Here is a 19,973-nt window from a genome sequence, read left to right on the forward strand (position 1 = left end):
AGAGCTGGCTGACTCACTGACAGGGAGTCCTGGTAGAGATAAGAAGTTTACACAAAAACACTAAAGTTTAGGAAGGAAAAAAATACGGACTCACCATTTTTCTTTCCTTGAATTATTTATGTTGAGAGTTGCCTCACCTTGAATCCACTTTACCTAATTTCATGTATTTATATTTTTTCTTGTTTTACATGAATATACTGTGCATTCACGTGCTTCCTATGTTTGATGTTCATGCTGGAAATCTGCTCAATAAAAGAACAACAGAATTAGTTGCCTCTCTGAGCTCTGCTCGCTGAAAGCTTTCCATCCGTTTCTGTCTGCTCTGCATCACTGCCAACTGGCTTTTGGTCTCTTTTTCCAAGGTGGAAAAATGCACGGTATTCAGTCTAAGCTGCGCCTGCCTGAAGTCACAAAAGAGTACTAGGAAGAGTAGAGGTGAGGAGATGAGGTGAGGAGTGTATTATCTGCCGATAACAATCAGAAGAAGAATGACCGCGAGCTCCCAACTGAAAATCTTCCTCCAGGTCCTTTTGTGGCTTTGCTTTGAGCAGGTGTTGCAGGGTGAGTAACAGAAGGTCCGCTGGCATGGCTGCGAAGAAAAGAGAGAAATTTGAATGTTGTCACTGAATACTGCGTGCAGTTGTGCAGTATGTATCAAAATGGATGAACAGATGTTTATTTGAACCCTGACAGTTTGTCACCACTGACTAATTTGATTACAGTGCAGCTAAACTTCAGTGTTTTCCTGTTTAGATGTGGCTGAAGGCTTAAGTCCAGCTCCTCAGAACACCGACCCACTAGTTTCCAATGCAAACCTGATCTATGAGGTACTTTTCTTTGCTTTACTTAAGGCTACACTTAGGCAAGCTAAATATTACAAATAACTGATGAACATTTGTCCCCCCCCTACTCATGCAGCTTTTGCTGGGTGGGGTGGAGCTCGATCAGGACAACAACATCGTCCTGCTCGATGAGGAGATGGCGTCGATGAGGCAGGGGCGAGCTTTTCTCTCTCTGATCAATGACAATGTTCCCAGAAGTCTGAGCTCCATGGAGCAGATGGCAGATGCACTCGAGGGCCAGAGGAGCAGACCGATGATGGAGCAGCAGTTTGAAAATGTCGTGCTGAGCATGGTGTACACTGCGCATCAGGCTTGGCACGAGAAGAGGAAAGAGAGACAGGAAGCTTGGGGTGAAGTTCTCCTCAAGCTGGCAAACATCACGGTACACGAACTCCGAGGGAATCATCTCTTCAGATATTCTTAAAATAAAGTTGCATGCAATTAACCACTTGCCTTAAATGTTTCTGGATTTTGTATTAATAAGAAATATGTAATCAAAGAATGACTCAGCCATAAATGAAATGAGCATCTTTATTGTCATACAGTAAAAAAACAAAAAAAAACACTGCTTTTGAACACATTTATATATATAAAGACTTTTTAAACATGCAGACAATCTCTGAACGTGGAGACTCAGTAACAATGAATAAACAGCATATGAAACACAGCTTTTTAAGACCTCGGCTGTTTTATAGTTCACTTCTTCCTCATCTGTGTTTGTTTTTGTTTAGTGCGGCCCTTCTTGGTTTTAGTCTCAGTTTCTTCCAGTGAAGCTAGCTTTTTCTTAAGCTTTGCATCCACAGCAGGACCCCTCCGGTTCCCACTGGAGTGTGGCTGACTCCTCCGCTGCCCTCTTAAAACTGAGTTCAATGGTCCTTCCTGCTGAACGTGGTGATCGCCCATCGGTGACTCGTTCTGGTCCCAGACCAGCACAGTTATACCTGGGGAGTGAGCAGGACAGCGCTTTAGTGGGAAGTAAATAAAAACCATGGCTGTTAATAATGTGCAGTACTTGTCCAAGTGCTCACCCATGCCAGATCCAATTGCGTCGCCCATTGGGTTGAATTTGTTGATCTGTAAAAACAGAAGCCGCGATCTTAAAATAATTAAAGTTCTAGTTCTTTATGTTTACAATGAAATGATGCTCACAGATTTGATCCCTGAAGCAGTGGGATCGTACAGCTGACACACGAGCTCTGCTGTGTTGGAGTCAAAGATGTCAATGGTCCTCAGGTCGGCCCCGCAGAAGCGATCGTTGGGGTAACGGCCGGCCACAATTAGATCATACATAGGGTGCCATGTGGCCTACAGCACAATTAAAGCAGAAAAATCTGTTGTCACCAATTATATGAAAATGTTAACATCTCTCCAACAAATTCTTATACCCTATATCGATGGCAAACGGCTGATTTAAATGAACTCTGCCGGTTCTTGCAAGAAGAGTGGTCAAATATCCAGCCAGAATACTAGTGCAGATGTGTGTATACTTTTGACTCTGTGTAAAAATCTATAATAAACTACTTGTGCACGCAATTCTTGTTTATTAAAGACATTAAAGATGTATGTTGTACAATAATTCCAACGTGCAAAAAGAACAGTTTAAGCCCAAAGACAGGAACCAAACCTTGATGGGTGTGAGGTGCTGAAACTGCCTGTGCGGGTGCTGGATGATGTGCTGAGGCTTTGACCAATCAGAAGATGAGTAGACGCGGATCTCATCGTACTGATCTGTGGTGAGCAGCTTGGAGCAGTCCAAAGGGTTGAAATAGGCTGTGAGGAGATATGAAAATCTTTGTCAAGAGGTTTTGCAGATCTTTTAGGTTTAGAACTTAAAAATCTATCAAAGAAATGAATTAAAGACAATTAGAAAACGTTTTCTTTCTTTTTTAATTTTTTTTGAAGTAGTAAGCATGAGAGGTTTTTCCATGAGGAAGTGTTACCTGAGTTGACGGCTTTCTCGTGAGGCATTTCGTACAAGAAGCTTTTCTTGTCCTTCATATTCCTCAAGTCCCAGAGCTTTACCGTGTGGTCAACTGAGGCCGTCACCAGCAACCAGTCGCATCGGGAGTTGAACTCTGCGTGGGTCACTTTGGCTTTGTGCAATTTGTCACTGAAAATCTGAAACATTAAAACAGAGCAAATCAATTAACATTAAATTGCCACAGAGGAGATTCATGGATGTAACAAAGGAAGACTTGCACAGGAGAATGCAATCGATAGGAGTGATATGGAAGCAGATGATTGGCTTGGGCGACCCCTAAAGGGAAGGGCCGAAAGAAAAAGTGCTCTGTGTTAAATAAGAACTATAACTGATCCTTTAATTTATCAAAACCAGTGAAAGCCCTCATTAAGAAAGAGGCACACACCTTTTGGCCATCCAAACCCAGAAGTAAAAGCTGCCCCGCATTGTCTCCTGTCACGAGCATCTGTCGGCTTACAGACACGTCAACGCAGCAGTACCAAAAACTACGGAAGAAAAGAGCTACATGTAAGAATTTACAAAATAATGTTTTCCACAAATCATAGCTTTAATTGAAAATAGGATGTATTATACTACGTGACACTTCAACAAGAGATAACATTATATATGCACAATGCTCTCCGCTATCTATGTTTTCTCATTTACCTCTACTGATGTCTACCCATGCATATAGTCATGCTTTTTGAAATCTGCCATTTATTTTTTTTTGTATTATAGCCCTGACAAATTACATTTCATAAAATAGGAAAAGAAATATGAAACCTTTTTAATGCTATTAAAAAAATGTGGCAGCAGGATTCCTACAGACACAGTAGAGGGAAATGAAAGAACTTTCCCTTTTTCATAATGCCGAGCATCAGTCTTCTTTAGGAGTTTCTCACCAAACATTGTGGTGATCGTGGCCGCAGTCTTGAGTTCTGGACAGAACAGTGGGTGCGCGGCCCTCAAAACTCTGTGCGGTCAGTGTGCCCTCGCCAGAGGCCACATAGACTCTAGAAAGGTCTGTGGGGCAAAACTTCATCCCTCCGATAAAGTCTCCTGCTCCGTTCTACACACACAAATACAAATGTAGGTCTGTCACCAGGCAGCAGTTATGACTACAACTACCACACAAACGTTCACACCAGCACCGGCCTTAAATCATGCTTTTTATTTGTTTTTGTTTTTTAATGTCTCTGTAAAGCACTTTGAATCACCTTGTTGTTGAATTGTGCTACATAAATAAACTTGCCTTGCCTTGATTACAAGTTCCCCTGAGAGATCTCTGAACTCTCTGTAAGAAGACTGATGCTAGACTAACCCCTAACGCTTTTTGATTTTAGTGCACAGAAGAAAAACAAGTGGACACTCCAGTCTTACTTCAGTGTTTCTGTGCTGGCAAACACTGTTAGCGTTGTCCCACTGAAATCCCGAAGTGCTGTCGTACCCCCCATAGATGAGGTGAACAGCTGAGTGGGATTTAAGTGGTTAAACTTCATGTCTGTCACTGAGTCTCCAGCCCCCATCTAACCAGAGAGCCAACAACAGTGTTTCATTAAGTACAGCTACATCGCACCGCTCTGAAATGCACCACAGCCTGAAGATGCATCTGACCTCTGTTAAAATCAGTTTGCTGAATGTCTTTTTGATCAATCGAAAGAACAAATCAAAACCATTAAACAGGAACTAACCCCTTGAATAAAGGTCTTCTTGGCAGGCGCCTCAAAGTCCCACAGATAAATGTCTCCACCCTTGGACCCCACAGCCAGAGTAGTAGGATGTATCGGATGCCACTCAAGACAGGTGATCCTGCGGTTGAAGGGGCTGCTGCCACCGTGGAAATGATAGGATGACAGAGAGCGAACGAAAGGTTCCTGGAGACACTGGAGAGACAAAAGAGCTAGATTCACACCTGCACTGAATAAATCCAGTAAAAGGAAACGAGAGGTAACAGATGGACTATGACTTATGAACTTGTCCCTGGATTAGATTTTTTTTTTTTTTAATTACTATTGGAACAGGTGTGAGTATTTTGAGCAGCATTGGGGCCAGCACCACATCAGGCTCTCTTACCTGTCTCATCTGTGAGTGCAAACTCTGGCCCAGAGTGCTCTTGTAGATATAGTGCAGTATGCTCCCGTCCCAACCTCTCTTCTGGACTCCTGCAGACTTGAGAGCAGTCCCTAGAAGACACACGAACCCATTCAAGTGTCACAAAGACAGTGCTGTCACTGGACTGAGGTGTTTTCAGAGCCTCATACCTGATTTTGACGTTTCGCCATTTGTTTTGTCTCGTAGTTTTCTGGAGAGAGTTGGACCGGAGACGCCCTCAGGTGTTTTCTTCACTTTATTCTTTGATCCAGCTGCAGCTGACTTCGTGGGCTTGCTTTTCATTTCTACCTTGTAAACACACAAAGCAACAGTTACTCGTCACAACGCGGACGATTGTGCACTTGTCTGCACTTCTAATGTTCATATTGCTGCTTACCTGTGATGTTTAGTGCTTTAACCCTGCAGTTTAACAGCAAGAACTTCTCTGTTTGCATAACACGACAGTACACGTGACTATGTGCTGAAAAATGTGTGTTTTGTAACTTGTGTCTGTTAAAGCTGGTGAACGGTGGGTGGCACTGTAGAGCCACCATGAAATCTCAATGTGCACCATGTTTGGAGTTCAAACAACTCAAACTACAAAGTAAGGTAACGGCAACGAAATGCTCACAGAAGATTGCGAAGTAATTCATTGCTCAAATAAATAAAAAATGTCATGTTATGTCAATGTCATGTTAAATTATTAAACTAAATAATTTTCATAAAATATTTAAGAATTGTGTAAAACAAAGAAAGGATTTACATTTCGCTGGTGCAGACATCAAGGACTATTTATGAAGATGAAGAATGAAAGCGGCTGAAAGACGTTTGTACATTATATTTTATATTTTTATTGCATTTGCCAACTTTTTATTTATTTATTTATTTATTTATTTATTTATTTATTTATTGTTTGTTTGGGGGGGTTAGGCTCGGAAGTGAAGGCTCGGAGGTGAAGGCGGAAACACGTGTTTGCCGTTGCCAGATCCCATTGGTTGCTTCGGGTCCGTTTTGAAAAAGTAGCTGATTTGAGGCTTTGAGGCGGAGGGAAGATTCAAAACTAGACAAACAGAAACAGTGAAACCAGCACAGGCACCACGCTACGATGACGAGACAACTGTAAGTACAAGTTTATATTATATATGTCGCTGGTAGGCTGTATTGTTTATGCGTTTTACCATGTCACGAAATGGCGAGTTTAAGGAGTTACCAACGGACGTTGACTCTGCTTTACCGTTAGCAGGGGGCTAATTAGCCGTCTAACAACAGGCTTTGTTAAGCCATCACATAGTCATTAATGGTTAACGCTTACAGTGTGTTTGAATTGTTAATGACTATGTATTTATTTACTTTTACAGGAAGGGTAAACCCCCCCGCAGGCATCCTCCAAAAAAACCCTCCAGCAACCAAACGGACCCAGTTGGGGTGAGTGTCCCTGAATTCTTAAAGAAGGTCAACTTGGCAGACAGTACAAATGTGTATCTCATACATTCCACTGGGTGGAAGAGAAAACATTCCAGTGAGGGAGTGTTTGAACCTAGAGTGGAGTAATTTACTGACAGAGTGAAAATTCTTCTGGACAATTTCTCTTCAACCTGACTGTGAGCCCACAGTTTCGCTCTGCAGCCATCACTTTTCTTCCTCAAAGGCAGATTTAGACTTTTAGCAGCAGAAAGAAGAAGCTTTTGCAATAAAAGTTTCGATTGCTATCTCTCCTCAGTTTTTTGGGCCAACCAAAATTCCCCCCTTTTTGTTCTTTAACAAAAACCCAACAGTATAAAGACTCTGGCTGTGAATAACGAGACTCCTCAGTTTCTTAATAAAAGTATGTTTAAAAGTTTCACCAAGTGGTAATAAGCTGAAACAAATGGTAGCAAAAATCCTACTGCATCCAAGAATGTCAGTCTGTTTGGTGGTTGTTTTTTTTTTTTTAATCGCTCATCAGATATTCTTGGGCAAATTAAATACCTTTGCAGTAGTAACGAGCTCAAAATGTACCGTTAGAGCTTGTTTTAATGTGTGTTGTTTTGTTCTTCAGGTATATTGCCGTGTGCGACCCCTGGGAGCTGAGGATGAGGAATGCTGCATTGAGGTGATCAGCAGTACCACCATCCAGATGCACACCCCGGAGGGCTTCAAAACAAATCGCAATGGAGAATACAAAGAGGTAAGAAATCCGATAAGTTTGGAGTAGTAATTGATTAAAGGTAGTGAGATTATGTGTTTCTGTCACTGTCAGGAAAAGCTGCATAAAGACTGAAAACAACAATAAGTAAATCCAGTCATAAATATTGTTTGCATCGTTGGAAATTTCGTAGCTTACTCCTGTGTCATAAAACTCTACGACTGTTAAAGACAAATGATTCCATTTTTGTTTTTTCCCTCCATCAATAGAGTGCCAGGACTGGGCCTGTTTTGCCCTGATGCCTTTCTTTGTGTAATTTTACATGAGATGTAGTGATGTTGGACAGGTGGGGGCACACTTCCCAGTTTGTTGTGACTTTTGCTATCACCTCTCATAGCTACAAATGCCTTGAAGACCACAATTTATTTATTTATTTTAGTTTTTTGTTCCATACCACTAGGTGTGTCTATATATCTGTTTCCCACTATCATGTGCAGTTACCTGACTGCTTCATACTTTTGCATTCTCACAGGTCTTTCAGGTAACTGCACATGATAGTGGGAAACAGATATATAGACACACCTAGTGGTATGGAACAAAAAGCTAAAAAGAGCTGTGAGAATGCAAAAGTAGGAAGCAATCAGATTGAATATTAAACAGTCTTAACCATGCTAGCTAACTACCCAGATTGACTTATTTACCATCATGTATAAAAATCAATCCCTTCTTATTCAGTACACATCATTTTGCTGCATCTCCATATCCCAAATATAGTCTGTTATAATTTGATGTATCAATATCTGTTAAATTGTACAATGCATTGTTTATGGAGTTACTGAACTTTTGTAGATGTGGGGAACAAGGTGTTCTCAGACCGGATTAGATGACCTCCTTCAAGAGTGGAGATTAGGCATCGAGAAGGAGATATGAATAGAACTACTCATCCTCTGTAATAAATGAGCATAGCTGAAGTGGTTTGTCTAGCCTTGTAGAAGGCTTCATTTCAGGCGTATCCCCAGAAATGCTGAAGAATTTAGAAAGTACAAGAGAAAAAATAACACATGGTTGATTTTGGTCTTCCAGAACAAGCAAAGCATGCATACGTATATTTATTTATTTTATGTATTTATTTTTTGTAATCCCTTTTGGTTCACAGACACAGTACTCTTTCAAAAAAGTCTTTGGAGTTTCAGTATCACAGATGGAGCTCTTTGAGCATGTGGCGAAACCTCTTGTTGATGACCTCATCCGTGGAAAAAATGGTAAAAGCAAAGGCCACATCAGTAATATGCAATGATTATTTTAAAGTACAGTAACATTTTAAATTACAGTGACCTGTTTCCCCTCTTAACAGCTGCATTTTAACCTACTTTAGCCTTGAGTTCATTATTGGCAGCTGATTTCCTCTCTGTTTGTGTCAGGTCTGCTTTTCACGTACGGGGTGACAGGAAGTGGAAAGACTTTCACCATGACAGGCTCCCCAGGCCAGGGTGGACTTCTGCCTCGCTCCCTTGACATGATTTTCAACAGTATAGGTCCTTACCAGGCCAAGAGATATGTACGAAAATGGCACATAAAAATGGTTAATTATGTTTGGCACCAGAATAACTGAGTAATTTGCTTATTTATTAATTTAATTTCCTTTTTTCTCTTTGTTCAGGTATTTAAGACTGATGAGAAAAACAGTATTGAGATTCAGACTGAAGTAGATGCTTTGTTGGAGCGCCAAAGGCAGGACAACAACTTGTCTGTTCCTAAAACACCCTCCACCAGGTAAAGGCCTATTTTACATTTTTTTTTAATTATGGGTGTGAAATGTAAGTTCATATTACTGAGAAAGATGTGGTGGAATCTGCGGTCAGCAATCCAAAAATCTACATCCCATGGTGAGATGTGCCTACTGACTTGGAGCTTTGTTGCTAAAGAAAGACTACAGCAAAATTTTGCAAAACTCCAAATCCCAATATCACATGAAATTATGCATTCAAATTTGACAATAAAGACATGCCGTACAGTCCTGCATTTCAACAGTGTAAAAGTCATGGATGACAAGAATTATCAACACATTTTTGCTCTTACACTTCATTTACTTTGTACAACTAAATAATCTGTCTTTCAAACTGATGTTCTATAGCCTGACACAGATTTAGATTTTATTAGACCCATTTTATCCATCCAGTGGAATGGCAAGAAACGAAACATATGTTGTAAAAATCATCACTGTCTGTGAAGTAGGACTTTGACTTATTCAGGTAACCGGAAGTTACCTGAATAAGTCAGTCCTAGGTTTATTAACTATTCCAGAGTAACTTGTGCTGCTACTGCTGTGGAGAAGATCATGTTCAAAATTAGAATTAAAATCAAATTGTCACCTATTGGCCAATTGATTCAAGAGTCTTTCTTACCCTTTAGGAAGAATCAGCACTGTAAAATTGCTAAGACTTTATTTCTGTGTCACTGTTTCACCTGACTGGTGATGTTAGGATAAGTGAATCTAGTTAACAGAAAGATATTTTGGGTTTGTTAAGCTTGCATTGTTGCCTCAGTTCTGAGTATAGTGGGATGTTGGTTTTAATGTGCAACTTTCTACTTTGATTTTTAGGCTAAAGGCTGATCCTGAAATTGCTGACATGATTAAGCCAGAGGAGACCTCTAAATCAGATGGTGTGGATGACGACAGCAGCTACAGCATCTTCGTCTCCTACGTAGAAATCTACAACAACTACATCTATGATCTCCTGGAGGAAACTCAGGAAGATGCAATCAAGCCAAAGTGAGTTTAGAAAAATATACAACAAAAGGAACACAATTCATGTGTACAGTATGTATGTGGATCATGTTTTATCTCATTAGAGTAATAGAGTAAAATATTAGGTGTAGTTCAGTTTATTTTCTATGGCAGATTAGCCAGGAGACAAAACTGTTGTCTTTTCTTTTTACTAGGTGGAATGGTGGAGGCACACCAGTGCGCCAGAACACCGAGTTGATGTATGTGACCAGTGAATATTTGTAGCAGCCTGATTTTTAGCTGAGCTTCTGCTGTTGCATACAGATGTGCAAAAAAAGTAACCTGTCAGTGTTGGAGACATTTCCTAAGTTTCACAGATGTTTTTGCTGTCATAAAAATGAGTTTTGATGATTTTTTTTTTTTTTTTTTTTTAAATAATAGTACACTGACTATATTTTTGGGATGATTGGTGTGCAAAATTTGAAGCTTCTCTTATTTTTTTGAGCTCAAGTTATCAGTTATTTTGTCTGCAAATAATTGAATTGATTATTAAAATCAGCTGTAGTCCAAAATTCAGAGTTACGTCATGCAAAAAGTATAAATCTGGGAGCACATTCAGTGGTAAAACATATGTATTTTGGACACATTCATTCTGAACCACGCACAAACCATGTATAACAGAGCTGCTGATGGGAGGTAATGTCTCCAGTGTTGATGAGTGTTACTTTAGCCTTAAATCCTTATATTCCCCCTGCTGCTTTTGGTGTTTGTTCTGGCAACGCTGAATGTTCTTACATCTATTTGTGATGCTTTATGACTGTAACTGGTTACTTTCTGTGGCTGGAAACAACCAGCATTAATGTCTTCGACTCCCTGCCATGCTTGGTATGCAACATCTTGCAGATTGAAGGAAAAGCAGTTCCCTAATATGATTATTTTCTAAATGCAGACCGCCTCAGTCTAAAATCCTCAGAGAGGATCAGAATCACATCATGTATGTGGCCGGTTGTCTGGAGGTTGAAGTCAAATCTGCCGAGGAGGCTTTTCAAGTGTTCTGGAGAGGTGAGTTGTTCTCATATGAATGTAAAGAAAAAATAAAGTACCCTGCAGTGATGATCGTAGATGTGACTGACCTGGAATTGCTGCCCTCTGGGTTCGGCTCTGGCCAGTAAATGACCTCAGTTAATCTTCTCTCTGAGCAGGTTGTTGAGGAATGTGAATGCTCAGTATGAGTTTTGTGTCTGAAATAGTTTGGCTTTTAAATTGTGCATAAACATGTCTGGAAAGAAATGTGGTTTTAGAAATGGCCTGTACTGTGTTTTTTCCAGGTCAAAAAAAGAGGAAGGTTGCGAACACCCGGCTGAATAGAGAGTCCAGTCGCTCCCACAGTGTGTTCATTATTAAACTGGCTCAGGCGCCTCTTGATGCAGATGGCGACAACGTTCTCCAGGTCAGCTAAAAGTTGAACCAAATTTCCCCACACCAGAGCCCTGTTGGTAACATACTTGGATAAACCATAATTGACAAATATTTTTCTTCTTAATTTGATTGTTAGGATAAGAACCAGATAAGTGTTAGTCAGCTGTGCCTGGTGGACTTGGCAGGAAGCGAGCGAACTGGCAGGACAGGGGCAGAAGGCACTCGTATACGTGAAGCAGGTTTGTTAATATTTAAATCCTTATTTTGGACAAGTTCGGTAAACTTGAAGCAGAATTGCTTGAAGTTTTGAATGCAGTGGTGACCTTTAATTTAGATAATGCTCCAAAATAATGGACATTATAAAAGTGGCTGCTGATTTTTTATCAGTTACAATTTAGCCAAAAGTGTCCTAAAAACTTATTTTTATTCCAGAAGAATATGCTTAAACTAGTTATACTTTACAAAACAAGATATAGAAAAAAAACACACGTATGTCTGTTAACAGATTACCTGAATAGTAGTAGTTGTCACTTTCTTTTATTCATATATGACTTATTTATGTAGCATACAAGGGCTGTCTCCTGCTGGCCATCTGTTAAGACAAGTCTGTTTATATACAAGCCTATGGACTTTGATTTAGCTGGGGTTCATTTGAGCTTTAACCACTTTTTGCCTTTCAGGTAACATAAATCAGTCTTTGCTGAATCTGAGGACATGCATCGAGATACTTCGAGAAAACCAAATGTGTGGCACAAACAAGGTATGTGTTGCCAAACTGAAGATGGACTTGGATTTCATTTCCTGATAAAATATGTATATAATTGACATTTTTCTCTTCCAGATGGTCCCCTATCGAGACTCCAAAATAACCCACCTGTTTAAAAACTACTTCGATGGAGAGGGAAAAGTTAGAATGGTTGTCTGTGTCAATCCCAAGACTGATGACTATGAGGAAACCCTGGTAACTTGACCCTGCCCTCTTACTTTGTTACTTTTTAATTACACCCCCCCCCCCCCCCCCCCCCCCCCCCGGACATATAACATGTGCTCTGTTTGTGCAGCTGGTGATGCGGTTTGCAGAGATGACCCAAGAGGTGGAAGTGGCCAGGCCAGTGGACAGACCAATCTGTGGCTTTACTCCAGGCCGTCGTCATAGAAACCAGGCATTCAAAGATGAGCTGTCTCGCAGATTGGAAGAACGTGGTGGCCCCATAGATCCTGGTATGTGTGTGAAACATCCTGTTAATCAAAAGATTAGCCGAAATGTAAGAACACTCAACCTTTTAACAAGAGCAACACCAAGTGTGTTTTCCACTTCTGCTAATTGTTGTTATATTCACTAATATCATTGGACACATTTTTGTGTGCTTCTAAATTCAGATAAAACCAAGGTTAAGCTGGATGGCATTACCTTGACCTTCAGTAACACTGTGAGGAACCTTGGGAGTAATTTTTGACCAGAATATGTCCTTTATTGCACATATTAAACACATATGTAGGACTGGTTTCTTGCATTTGTGCAATAGCTCTAAAATCAGAAAAAATAGTTCATGCATTTATGACTATGACTCTTGTAATTCATTATCAACCGGTCCCAAAAGCTCCCTGAAAAGCCTTCAGTTGATCCAGAACTCTGCAGCGAGAGTGTCAACAGCAACTCAGAAGAGGGCATATTTGTTTTTGCGGAACCAGCTCCCAGTTTGAATTTGAGATGCTGTCTTTCTGCTTTTGAGATTAGGCTTAAAACTTTCTTATAGTTTGGTATTCATCTGATGACCATAAACTGTCCCTTATTATGCTGCTTGGTTATGCTGCAGTAGGCCTAGGCTGCTGTGGACGTCCCATGATACACTGAGCAATCTTCTTGACTTACCTCTTTTCACTCTCTTCCACAGCACATCTTTTATGCTGTCTTCTTCCCCTCATTCCTATTCCTATTAAATGGAAGTTTTTCTTCCCACTGTCATCAGTTGCTTGTGAATTGTATATTAAATGGCCAGAAATGTCAGGATACTGCATCATTTCTCTGAAATTACAACAATGATTTAGATGATACTTCAAAACAACAGCCCAAATAAGATGGCTGCACAGTGGCAGCTTTTACATGGACTTTTCATTTTATCATCTCAAGGAGAATTGTAGTTGGGGATGGCTGTAACTCAGGGGGAAGAGCAGGCCATCTGCTAATCGGAAGGCTGGTGATTCGAACCCTGGCTGCTTCAGTCTGCATGCCAAATATCCTTGGGCAAGTTCTTTGGAAACACAAAACATGCAAATTAACAGACAAGCCAAACTCTTGCAAATGTAATTTCCATTAAAATTGAACAGAATTAATCTGAACTACTACTGTGTAAATGTTTTAATAGTGGAGTATTGTGTGTGATGATAATTATTAAAAACCACACAATTGCTTTAAGGACTTGTGATTCCTTGTCTTCTGTAGACATGCCTCCTGCTGCAAACACTCTGATCCTCAGTCTCCCATCTCTACCCTCCTGTGAGCTGACTGACCCACATGATGACATCACGCTGCCCAGGCTGATTGAAGCCCTGGAGAACAGGCAGAGGATCAAGCAGATGCTGATGAAGGACTACAGTAAAATAGGTGTCTGTTCTCATTTTAGCTCACCTGATACTTTTTGGCTTTGAAAGATCAGTTTTTGAATAGTTGTCTTTCTCTTGGCTCACATTTCTCTTGATGTTATTTCAGCCAACATGATGAAGCCTGTGCTCCAAGAACTGGATACCAGCCTAATTTCCAAAGACAACTTTATTCAGGAACAAAACGGCAAACTGATAGAGAAAGACAAAATCATCCAAGGCAACAAGGCAGAGATTGAACGTTTAGAGAAGAAAACAAAGATGCAAGAACACAAGGTGGGAGACTAATCCATTCACGCTGCAGATTTAAAGGTTGTCACTTTTTTTTCTTTAATATTAATGTCTCTGTTTCAGATTGACATCCTGCAGAAAACAACTAAAATCTTTGAAGATGACAAGCGCTCGCTGCAGCATGAGCTGGAAACCAGAGAGCAGAGGCTTCAGAGAGAGCTGTCAGAGAAGAGACGCATGGAGCAGCGCATGCATGGCGTGATCTCGGACACCCAGTTCAAGTGGGAGAAAGAATGTGTGAGTTTCAAATATCTTTTTTTCCTTTTATTCAACAATGTATAGATTTCCAATAAAGACCACAAACAAAAAAAGACCTACTTTGAAATGTGTGTAAAATTTAGATCTTACTATCAGTTTTGCAAACAGCCCTTGTTGGTCATTGTTTTAGTCTTTATAGTGGCAGCTAATTTGTCTTATTCAAGCAACTTGGATAATATTGCATTTGAACATTTTGCAATATCCTCACTGTGCAGGAGAGACGTGTTAATGCACTGCAGCTTGAGATGCAAAATAAGCTGTGGGTGAAAGACGAAAAGCTGAAGCAGCTCAAGGCCATCGTGACAGAGAGCAAGACTCCAGGTCGCCCTGAACCTCCACCCCGTCAGACGCAGCCACAGCCTCTACCACAACCACAGCATCAGCCCCGTTCTCAGCGACCCTCCAAAGAGGACCGCCTACCGCCAAAGAGATCAGCATCACCCTCACCTGTCCCTGTATGTTGTTTAAAAACCATAATGGTGAATGGTATTCTGCCCATTCAAAGTTAAATTCTACTGCACTCGTCTCTCTTAATCTACTAACATCACTAATCCCAGTGCCACAGCAGCAGGCAGGTTATAATAAACGCCTCATGCATATGATCATGTAGTCCTTCAGCAATTAAGTACCACTGTGAAACTGAGGAAATTACATTCCTGGTGAATGTGTAAGAGTTATTTTGATGCTGTAGATTTCTCAGTAGGTTGCTCTAAATTTATTGGTCTGAATCTATAGTTTTAAAAATCAAAGATACTGAATTTACAACAAATAAGACAAACTGTAAAATGAATTATGTTGCAGATAAATTTGCATCAACTCACAGAACATTTTAGCTCAGCTTAGGTAAATCTACATTTCAGTGTTCATGTTTTTCACCAGGTATGGGGAAAAACATGAACTTTGTACTTTACATAAAGTGGTTGCTGCATTTGATTACATTAGACTGTGAATGTATCCCGTTCCTATAACGTCTAATTTTTGCATGTCTAACTGTGACCATTTAGTCTTTCCATTTCACTCTCCAGTGCCCAGTCGATTCCCCTCATGTCAGTCCAAAGCCAGAGTCACAGTCAGGCAGTGCTGCTAGTGATGAGGAGGATGAGACGAACCCAAGGCCCACCTGCCCCGTCCCCAGCAGAAGTACCTTTTTGTCTGTGGCTAGATCTGCATGTGAGGAGCAGGCAGCTCAGGACAGCATGCAGGGTTACAGTTCCCCTAGTACACCCACAAGAACACCCACAAGACCCCAGGCCTCAACGGGCACTTCAGTCAGCCGGGCCAGGAGGAGAGCTGTGTGCTTGAGCAGAGTGGATGAGAGAGACTGCTTCCCTTCCCCTTCGTTTCATGTAGACCTAATTGAAAGAAGATACAGGGTCAGTGAGTTAGCTAAAGGCAGCAGCATGAGGTTGTAATGTGTCAGGATTTTGGCTCCTACAAGTTTAGGGTGTGGGGTACCCTGCCCCCCAAAATGTATAAGTTTTATGATTTGTTTTGTCAAGCTTTGTAATGCTTTGTCAAGTTCTGTGTTTTTGTTCACTTTGGATTTTTTTTTTAAATTTATTTTCTTTCCCCTTTTTAAACCGTTTTCCTGTTGATCTGTTCAGACGACAACACCAGTACGCCCGCGTCACCGTCGTTCCCGCTCTGCTGGTGGGGAGAAGTGGGTGGACCATAAGCCATCGTCAAGCATGGACTTGGGCACAGTTTTGCAGCCGGTCATCCCCAACGCCATCCAGGTGTCTGCACCCAGCGAGAAGGCTCTGTCCAAGTGTGACAGATACGTGCTAACGCACCAAGAAGTTGCCTCCGACGGCGAGATACAGACCAAACTTATAAAGGTCAAGTATGCAGCACAGCATATTACTGATATTTAGAATGATATATTTGGTTACACTTCCTTACTCATGCAGACATTTATATTAGCAAGTTTTCAGCAAACCAGCAGCATATTTGCCAACTTGAGTTTGAGTCAGTGTGGTTTTGTAACTGTTTGTTTTACACTTTGCTCGAATAAGTTTGTCCGTTTTAAGAAGTGAATTTAAATAATTTCTATAAAGTGGTTCTCAATGTTCTGTTGCATGATTGTAGTAGCGTGCATGCTTATCCTTAGAAAGGAAACTCTTGTGATGGTTGAATTACTGATCACAAGAAGGGCTTCGCACTGTATTAAATATTAAATAACAAAGATATCTAATGGTGGTTCTTTTTGGGGGTTTTTTCTTTAGGGCGATGTCATCAAAACGAGAGGAGGGGGGCAAGCTGTCCAGTTCACTGACATTGAGACACTGAAACAGGAGCTCACTACAGTCCCAAGGTAATAATTTATAACCTTAACCAAAAAAATATATATTGAAATGTTTAATACAGGGCTTATACAGGTGCTTGAAATCCTTGAATACACTTGAATTTTAATGTCAAGGGTTGTTGTTGTTTTTTTTGTGGCATATAGGAAATAAGCATCAGTATCTGATGAGACGACTTATTCTTATTTTTTGGGTGTTTGGTGCAGTTTTCTTTTGTTTTGTTGTTTCTCAGCAGGAGATAAATATCTCGAACAAGTTGATTTATTCACATTTGCACATCTTAATTTTTAAGTGAAATGTGCATTTTGAGTTTATACACTTATAAGGCAACCTTTTCCTTTTGCAGTATTTTTGTGTAGTGTTTTTCTATGTTTTAACAAAAGGGGAACAAAGGCATTTAATAACAGGATAACAAAAAAACTGGATTTGCTTTCTGTGCTGGCCTTGTTCTGTCTGGTATCCAGACAGATACCAGACAGGAACCGGTATCCAGTTCCTGTCTGTCTTTGACTGAGATCAACTTGACAGCTCAGTTGAGCAAAGACACATCCCTTATTCTATGACAGCAGGACACAGCATCGGACATTTTGATTAGCTTATTTCACTACTGTTGTCAGTTTGGTATCCAGTTTAAAAAAACAAACAAACATATTAATATTGTTAATAATTGTACATGCATTACCTAACGTGCCTCCTGAGTCTTACATTTTTTAAGTTGTTAAATATGATTCCAAACTGCTGAAGGTGTGCTAATGTTTTTACGTATCAATCTCTGAAGGCGGAAGAGGAAGTCTTCAGAAGGCGTGTCAGCCAGTGGAGATGGAGCTTTGACTGATGTGGAGACGAGGGTAAGCTGATTTAAAAAATTCTCCTCAGATTCGAGGCTGAGCTATTCAGAACACTTGCAAATAGATTTAGGTCCTAATCTTTTCCCTCTTCGCAGTGCTCTGTGGCTGTGGCGATGAGGGCTGGATCAAACTTGGGACCTGGGTTGGAGCATCATGCAGTCACCAAGTAAGCTGTCAACTTTCTGCATTGCCTCTGAGTAAAGTGTAGTTTTCTCTCAGAATACATAACTACAGATTGTGATTCACTCGGTTTTCTGTTACAGGCGCAGAAAACCCTAAATGCTGCTGACAGATCAACAGTAACCACTCCCCTTTATCCTCACCTGGCTGTTGTGCAATAGTCTGACCTCTGTTTTTATGTTTAGTTCTAGTGATGATATTTAAATGCTTTCCATCTTTTTATATAAATATGCAGAAGAGTATATACATAGGTCACCAAAGCATTGTTGTGTAAAATAACTATCTATTTACTCAGATATATGCATCTTTAGTTACTGTGGCTCTACAGCTAAACAAAATTCTGTTTGCACATATTTTACTCTGCTCACGAGTTATTGTAAAACCTCCACAGTAATGATTTTTGTCTCATGTATACAATTTGTCTGATTTTGGTGAATTAAACTGAGCTTCAAGTTTGGAAAAAGTGTTTTTGTTTTCATTTTATAATTTTCTCACTTTTCTTCACTACACTGAAAGAAAATCCAATAGAGTGGTTCCTGAATTTGCATATAAGGATTTTGTGTATCCAGGTTGACTAATTTGAATTTCCCATCTAAACATAATTGAGTCTTTTAATGCTAACATATTCTGTAAGGATGTTCAGTCTATTAGATTAGAGCATATGTTCCGCTGCCCCTCAAGTGCTATAAATGGCAAAGATATGGGCACATCACTACAGTTTGCAAATGGGAAATGGGTAGTGTGTGTGGAGGTGAACACAGATATGAGGAATGTGGGGATAGTGTAGGATAAATGCAGTAACTGTGGGGGGCAGCAAGGGGTAAGTTATGGGGTTGTTAAGTCAGAAAGAAGGCCATGGAGGTCAAACAAGTTAAAGTAGTTCACATCGCAAGTTACACCGAGGCTGTCAAGAGGGAACAGAAGGCACAGGAAGAAACAGGAAAGGCTCAACCGATGTCAACATCAGATTTCGTGCAGACACATGGAACTCATACAGGACTGACAGTGGAGAAGATGATTTTGTTTATTGCCTATGTTATAAATTGCATAGATCAAGTGAAACACAAAACAGAAACTTATAATAATTGTGAAAGGAGCAGAGAGGTCTTTTGGCATTAAAGATATATCTCGGGAACATATCAATATAAGACTTGGAGGAGAGGGAGATGAGAGGACAGTATGATCACTGTGGAACGCCACAAGTTTGACTGCAAATGGACAAGGGCTCAAAGGATTCATCAAAAAATGCGAAAATAAATAATCTGTATTCAGAAGACCTGGCTTAAACCTACTTTGGATTTTGTTATTAAAGGTTATGATGATGTCCGGAGAGATAGAAATGAGGGTAATGGAAGAGGGTTTGTAAAATTTGTAAAGCAAGGAACCCAATATAGCGTCCTAGCTATAGGAACACAGAATACTTTGTAATGAAAATCTGGTCAAGATATAGTAGCATCAGAGTAGTCAATTTTTTGAACCCGGGTAACACTGTTATCAGTAGAGGAACTTGGCACATATTTAAGTGGGAAAGTAATATGGTGTGGGGACTTTAATGCACACAGCACATTATGGGGTAACTGTAAGGATCAGAATGGAGCAGTGATTGATAGAGATAAAAAAAATGTGTGTCTGAATGATGGAAGTGGTACAAGAGTGAAAGTTAGAACAGGTGCAGAATCAGCAAGTGACATTACATTAGTGTCACACTCATTGGCAGGTATTTATTCATGGCAGGTAATAAAAAAAGACAACTGTAGGCAGTGACCATAATCCTATAATGACTGAGATAGAGCTGAGTGTAGAGAAACATGACATAGGGGTGTGCAGAAGTGGTGTTTCAGTAATGCAGATTGGGATACATTTTGATTAGTTAGTGAAATGCAAAAGATTGATATGAATGTTGGGGTTGATGATTTAAATTATTCTATTTGTAAGGCAGTTTTAGAGGCAGCAAACTGGGCGATAAAGAGGAAAGAAGGGAAAAGAAGATTGTATCTTGTTGGACAAAGGATTGTGATAAAGTGATTAAATAAAGCTTTTAACATATTAAAGAGGAATCGTAGTTTTCAGAATTTCATTGAATATAAAAAATTACAAGCTAAGGTAAGAAGAACAATTAAAAATGCAAAGAGGGACTTCTGGAGGGGTTTTTGTAATCCAGTAGGGAGGGAGACAAAAATACACAATGTTTGGTCAATGATTAGAAGGATGAATGGTATAAAAAGGGAGTATGGATATCCAATCTTGAGAGATGGAAAGGCAACAGCATTAAAAGATGAGGAAAAAGCAAAACCTTTGTTAAAATCCATAGTTCAGGCAATGCTAGT

General features: G+C 40.1%; 3 protein-coding genes across 8 annotated transcripts; 2 read left to right on the forward strand and 1 right to left on the reverse strand.

Annotated features, from left to right (window-relative positions):
* Nucleotides 1-103: 103 nt before the first annotated feature.
* On the forward strand, nucleotides 104-1,510 carry LOC309710651 (protein FAM180A). The gene is made up of 3 exons (XM_082540308.1): nucleotides 104-561; nucleotides 754-827; nucleotides 919-1,510. Exons 1-3 carry the CDS (start codon nucleotides 489-491, stop codon nucleotides 1,264-1,266), a joined length of 495 nt encoding a protein of 164 aa, XP_082396434.1. The 5' UTR covers nucleotides 104-488; the 3' UTR covers nucleotides 1,267-1,510.
* ddb2 (damage-specific DNA binding protein 2) lies at nucleotides 1,356-5,487 on the reverse strand. Of its 3 annotated transcripts, none has more exons than XM_082540305.1 (11): nucleotides 5,291-5,487; nucleotides 5,064-5,198; nucleotides 4,876-4,985; nucleotides 4,494-4,685; nucleotides 3,705-3,871; nucleotides 3,209-3,308; nucleotides 2,783-2,960; nucleotides 2,467-2,612; nucleotides 1,992-2,147; nucleotides 1,871-1,916; nucleotides 1,356-1,783 (listed from the first exon to the last, which is right to left on the reverse strand). In XM_082540305.1, the coding sequence occupies exons 1-11, from the start codon at nucleotides 5,445-5,447 to the stop codon at nucleotides 1,539-1,541; spliced, it is 1,632 nt and encodes a 543-aa protein (XP_082396431.1). In that variant the 5' UTR covers nucleotides 5,448-5,487; the 3' UTR covers nucleotides 1,356-1,538. The 3 variants fall into 3 exon arrangements, with proteins under 3 accessions (XP_082396431.1, XP_082396432.1, XP_082396433.1); XM_082540306.1 differs by lacking the exon at nucleotides 3,705-3,871 and adding an exon at nucleotides 4,183-4,328; XM_082540307.1 differs by having other exon boundaries at nucleotides 5,064-5,202; nucleotides 5,291-5,377.
* Nucleotides 5,488-5,823: 336 nt separating this feature from the next.
* LOC309710649 (kinesin-like protein KIF23) lies at nucleotides 5,824-18,109 on the forward strand. 4 transcript variants are annotated; one of them, XM_082540301.1, is made up of 24 exons: nucleotides 5,824-6,012; nucleotides 6,252-6,318; nucleotides 6,932-7,060; nucleotides 8,175-8,280; nucleotides 8,440-8,576; nucleotides 8,679-8,791; nucleotides 9,621-9,791; nucleotides 9,962-10,006; nucleotides 10,696-10,808; nucleotides 11,075-11,196; nucleotides 11,302-11,404; nucleotides 11,846-11,925; nucleotides 12,007-12,126; nucleotides 12,227-12,386; nucleotides 13,609-13,770; nucleotides 13,876-14,042; nucleotides 14,121-14,294; nucleotides 14,531-14,770; nucleotides 15,341-15,688; nucleotides 15,920-16,153; nucleotides 16,541-16,629; nucleotides 17,397-17,466; nucleotides 17,562-17,632; nucleotides 17,730-18,109. In XM_082540301.1, exons 1-24 carry the CDS (start codon nucleotides 5,999-6,001, stop codon nucleotides 17,743-17,745), a joined length of 3,051 nt encoding a protein of 1,016 aa, XP_082396427.1. In that variant the 5' UTR covers nucleotides 5,824-5,998; the 3' UTR covers nucleotides 17,746-18,109. The 4 variants fall into 4 exon arrangements, with proteins under 4 accessions (XP_082396427.1, XP_082396429.1, XP_082396428.1 ...); XM_082540303.1 differs by lacking the exon at nucleotides 15,341-15,688; XM_082540302.1 differs by lacking the exon at nucleotides 9,962-10,006.
* Nucleotides 18,110-19,973: the final 1,864 nt, after the last annotated feature.

This window comes from Aulonocara stuartgranti (genome assembly GCF_965226115.1).
Source record: "Aulonocara stuartgranti genome assembly, chromosome: 7".
Lineage (NCBI taxonomy): Eukaryota > Metazoa > Chordata > Actinopteri > Cichliformes > Cichlidae > Aulonocara > Aulonocara stuartgranti.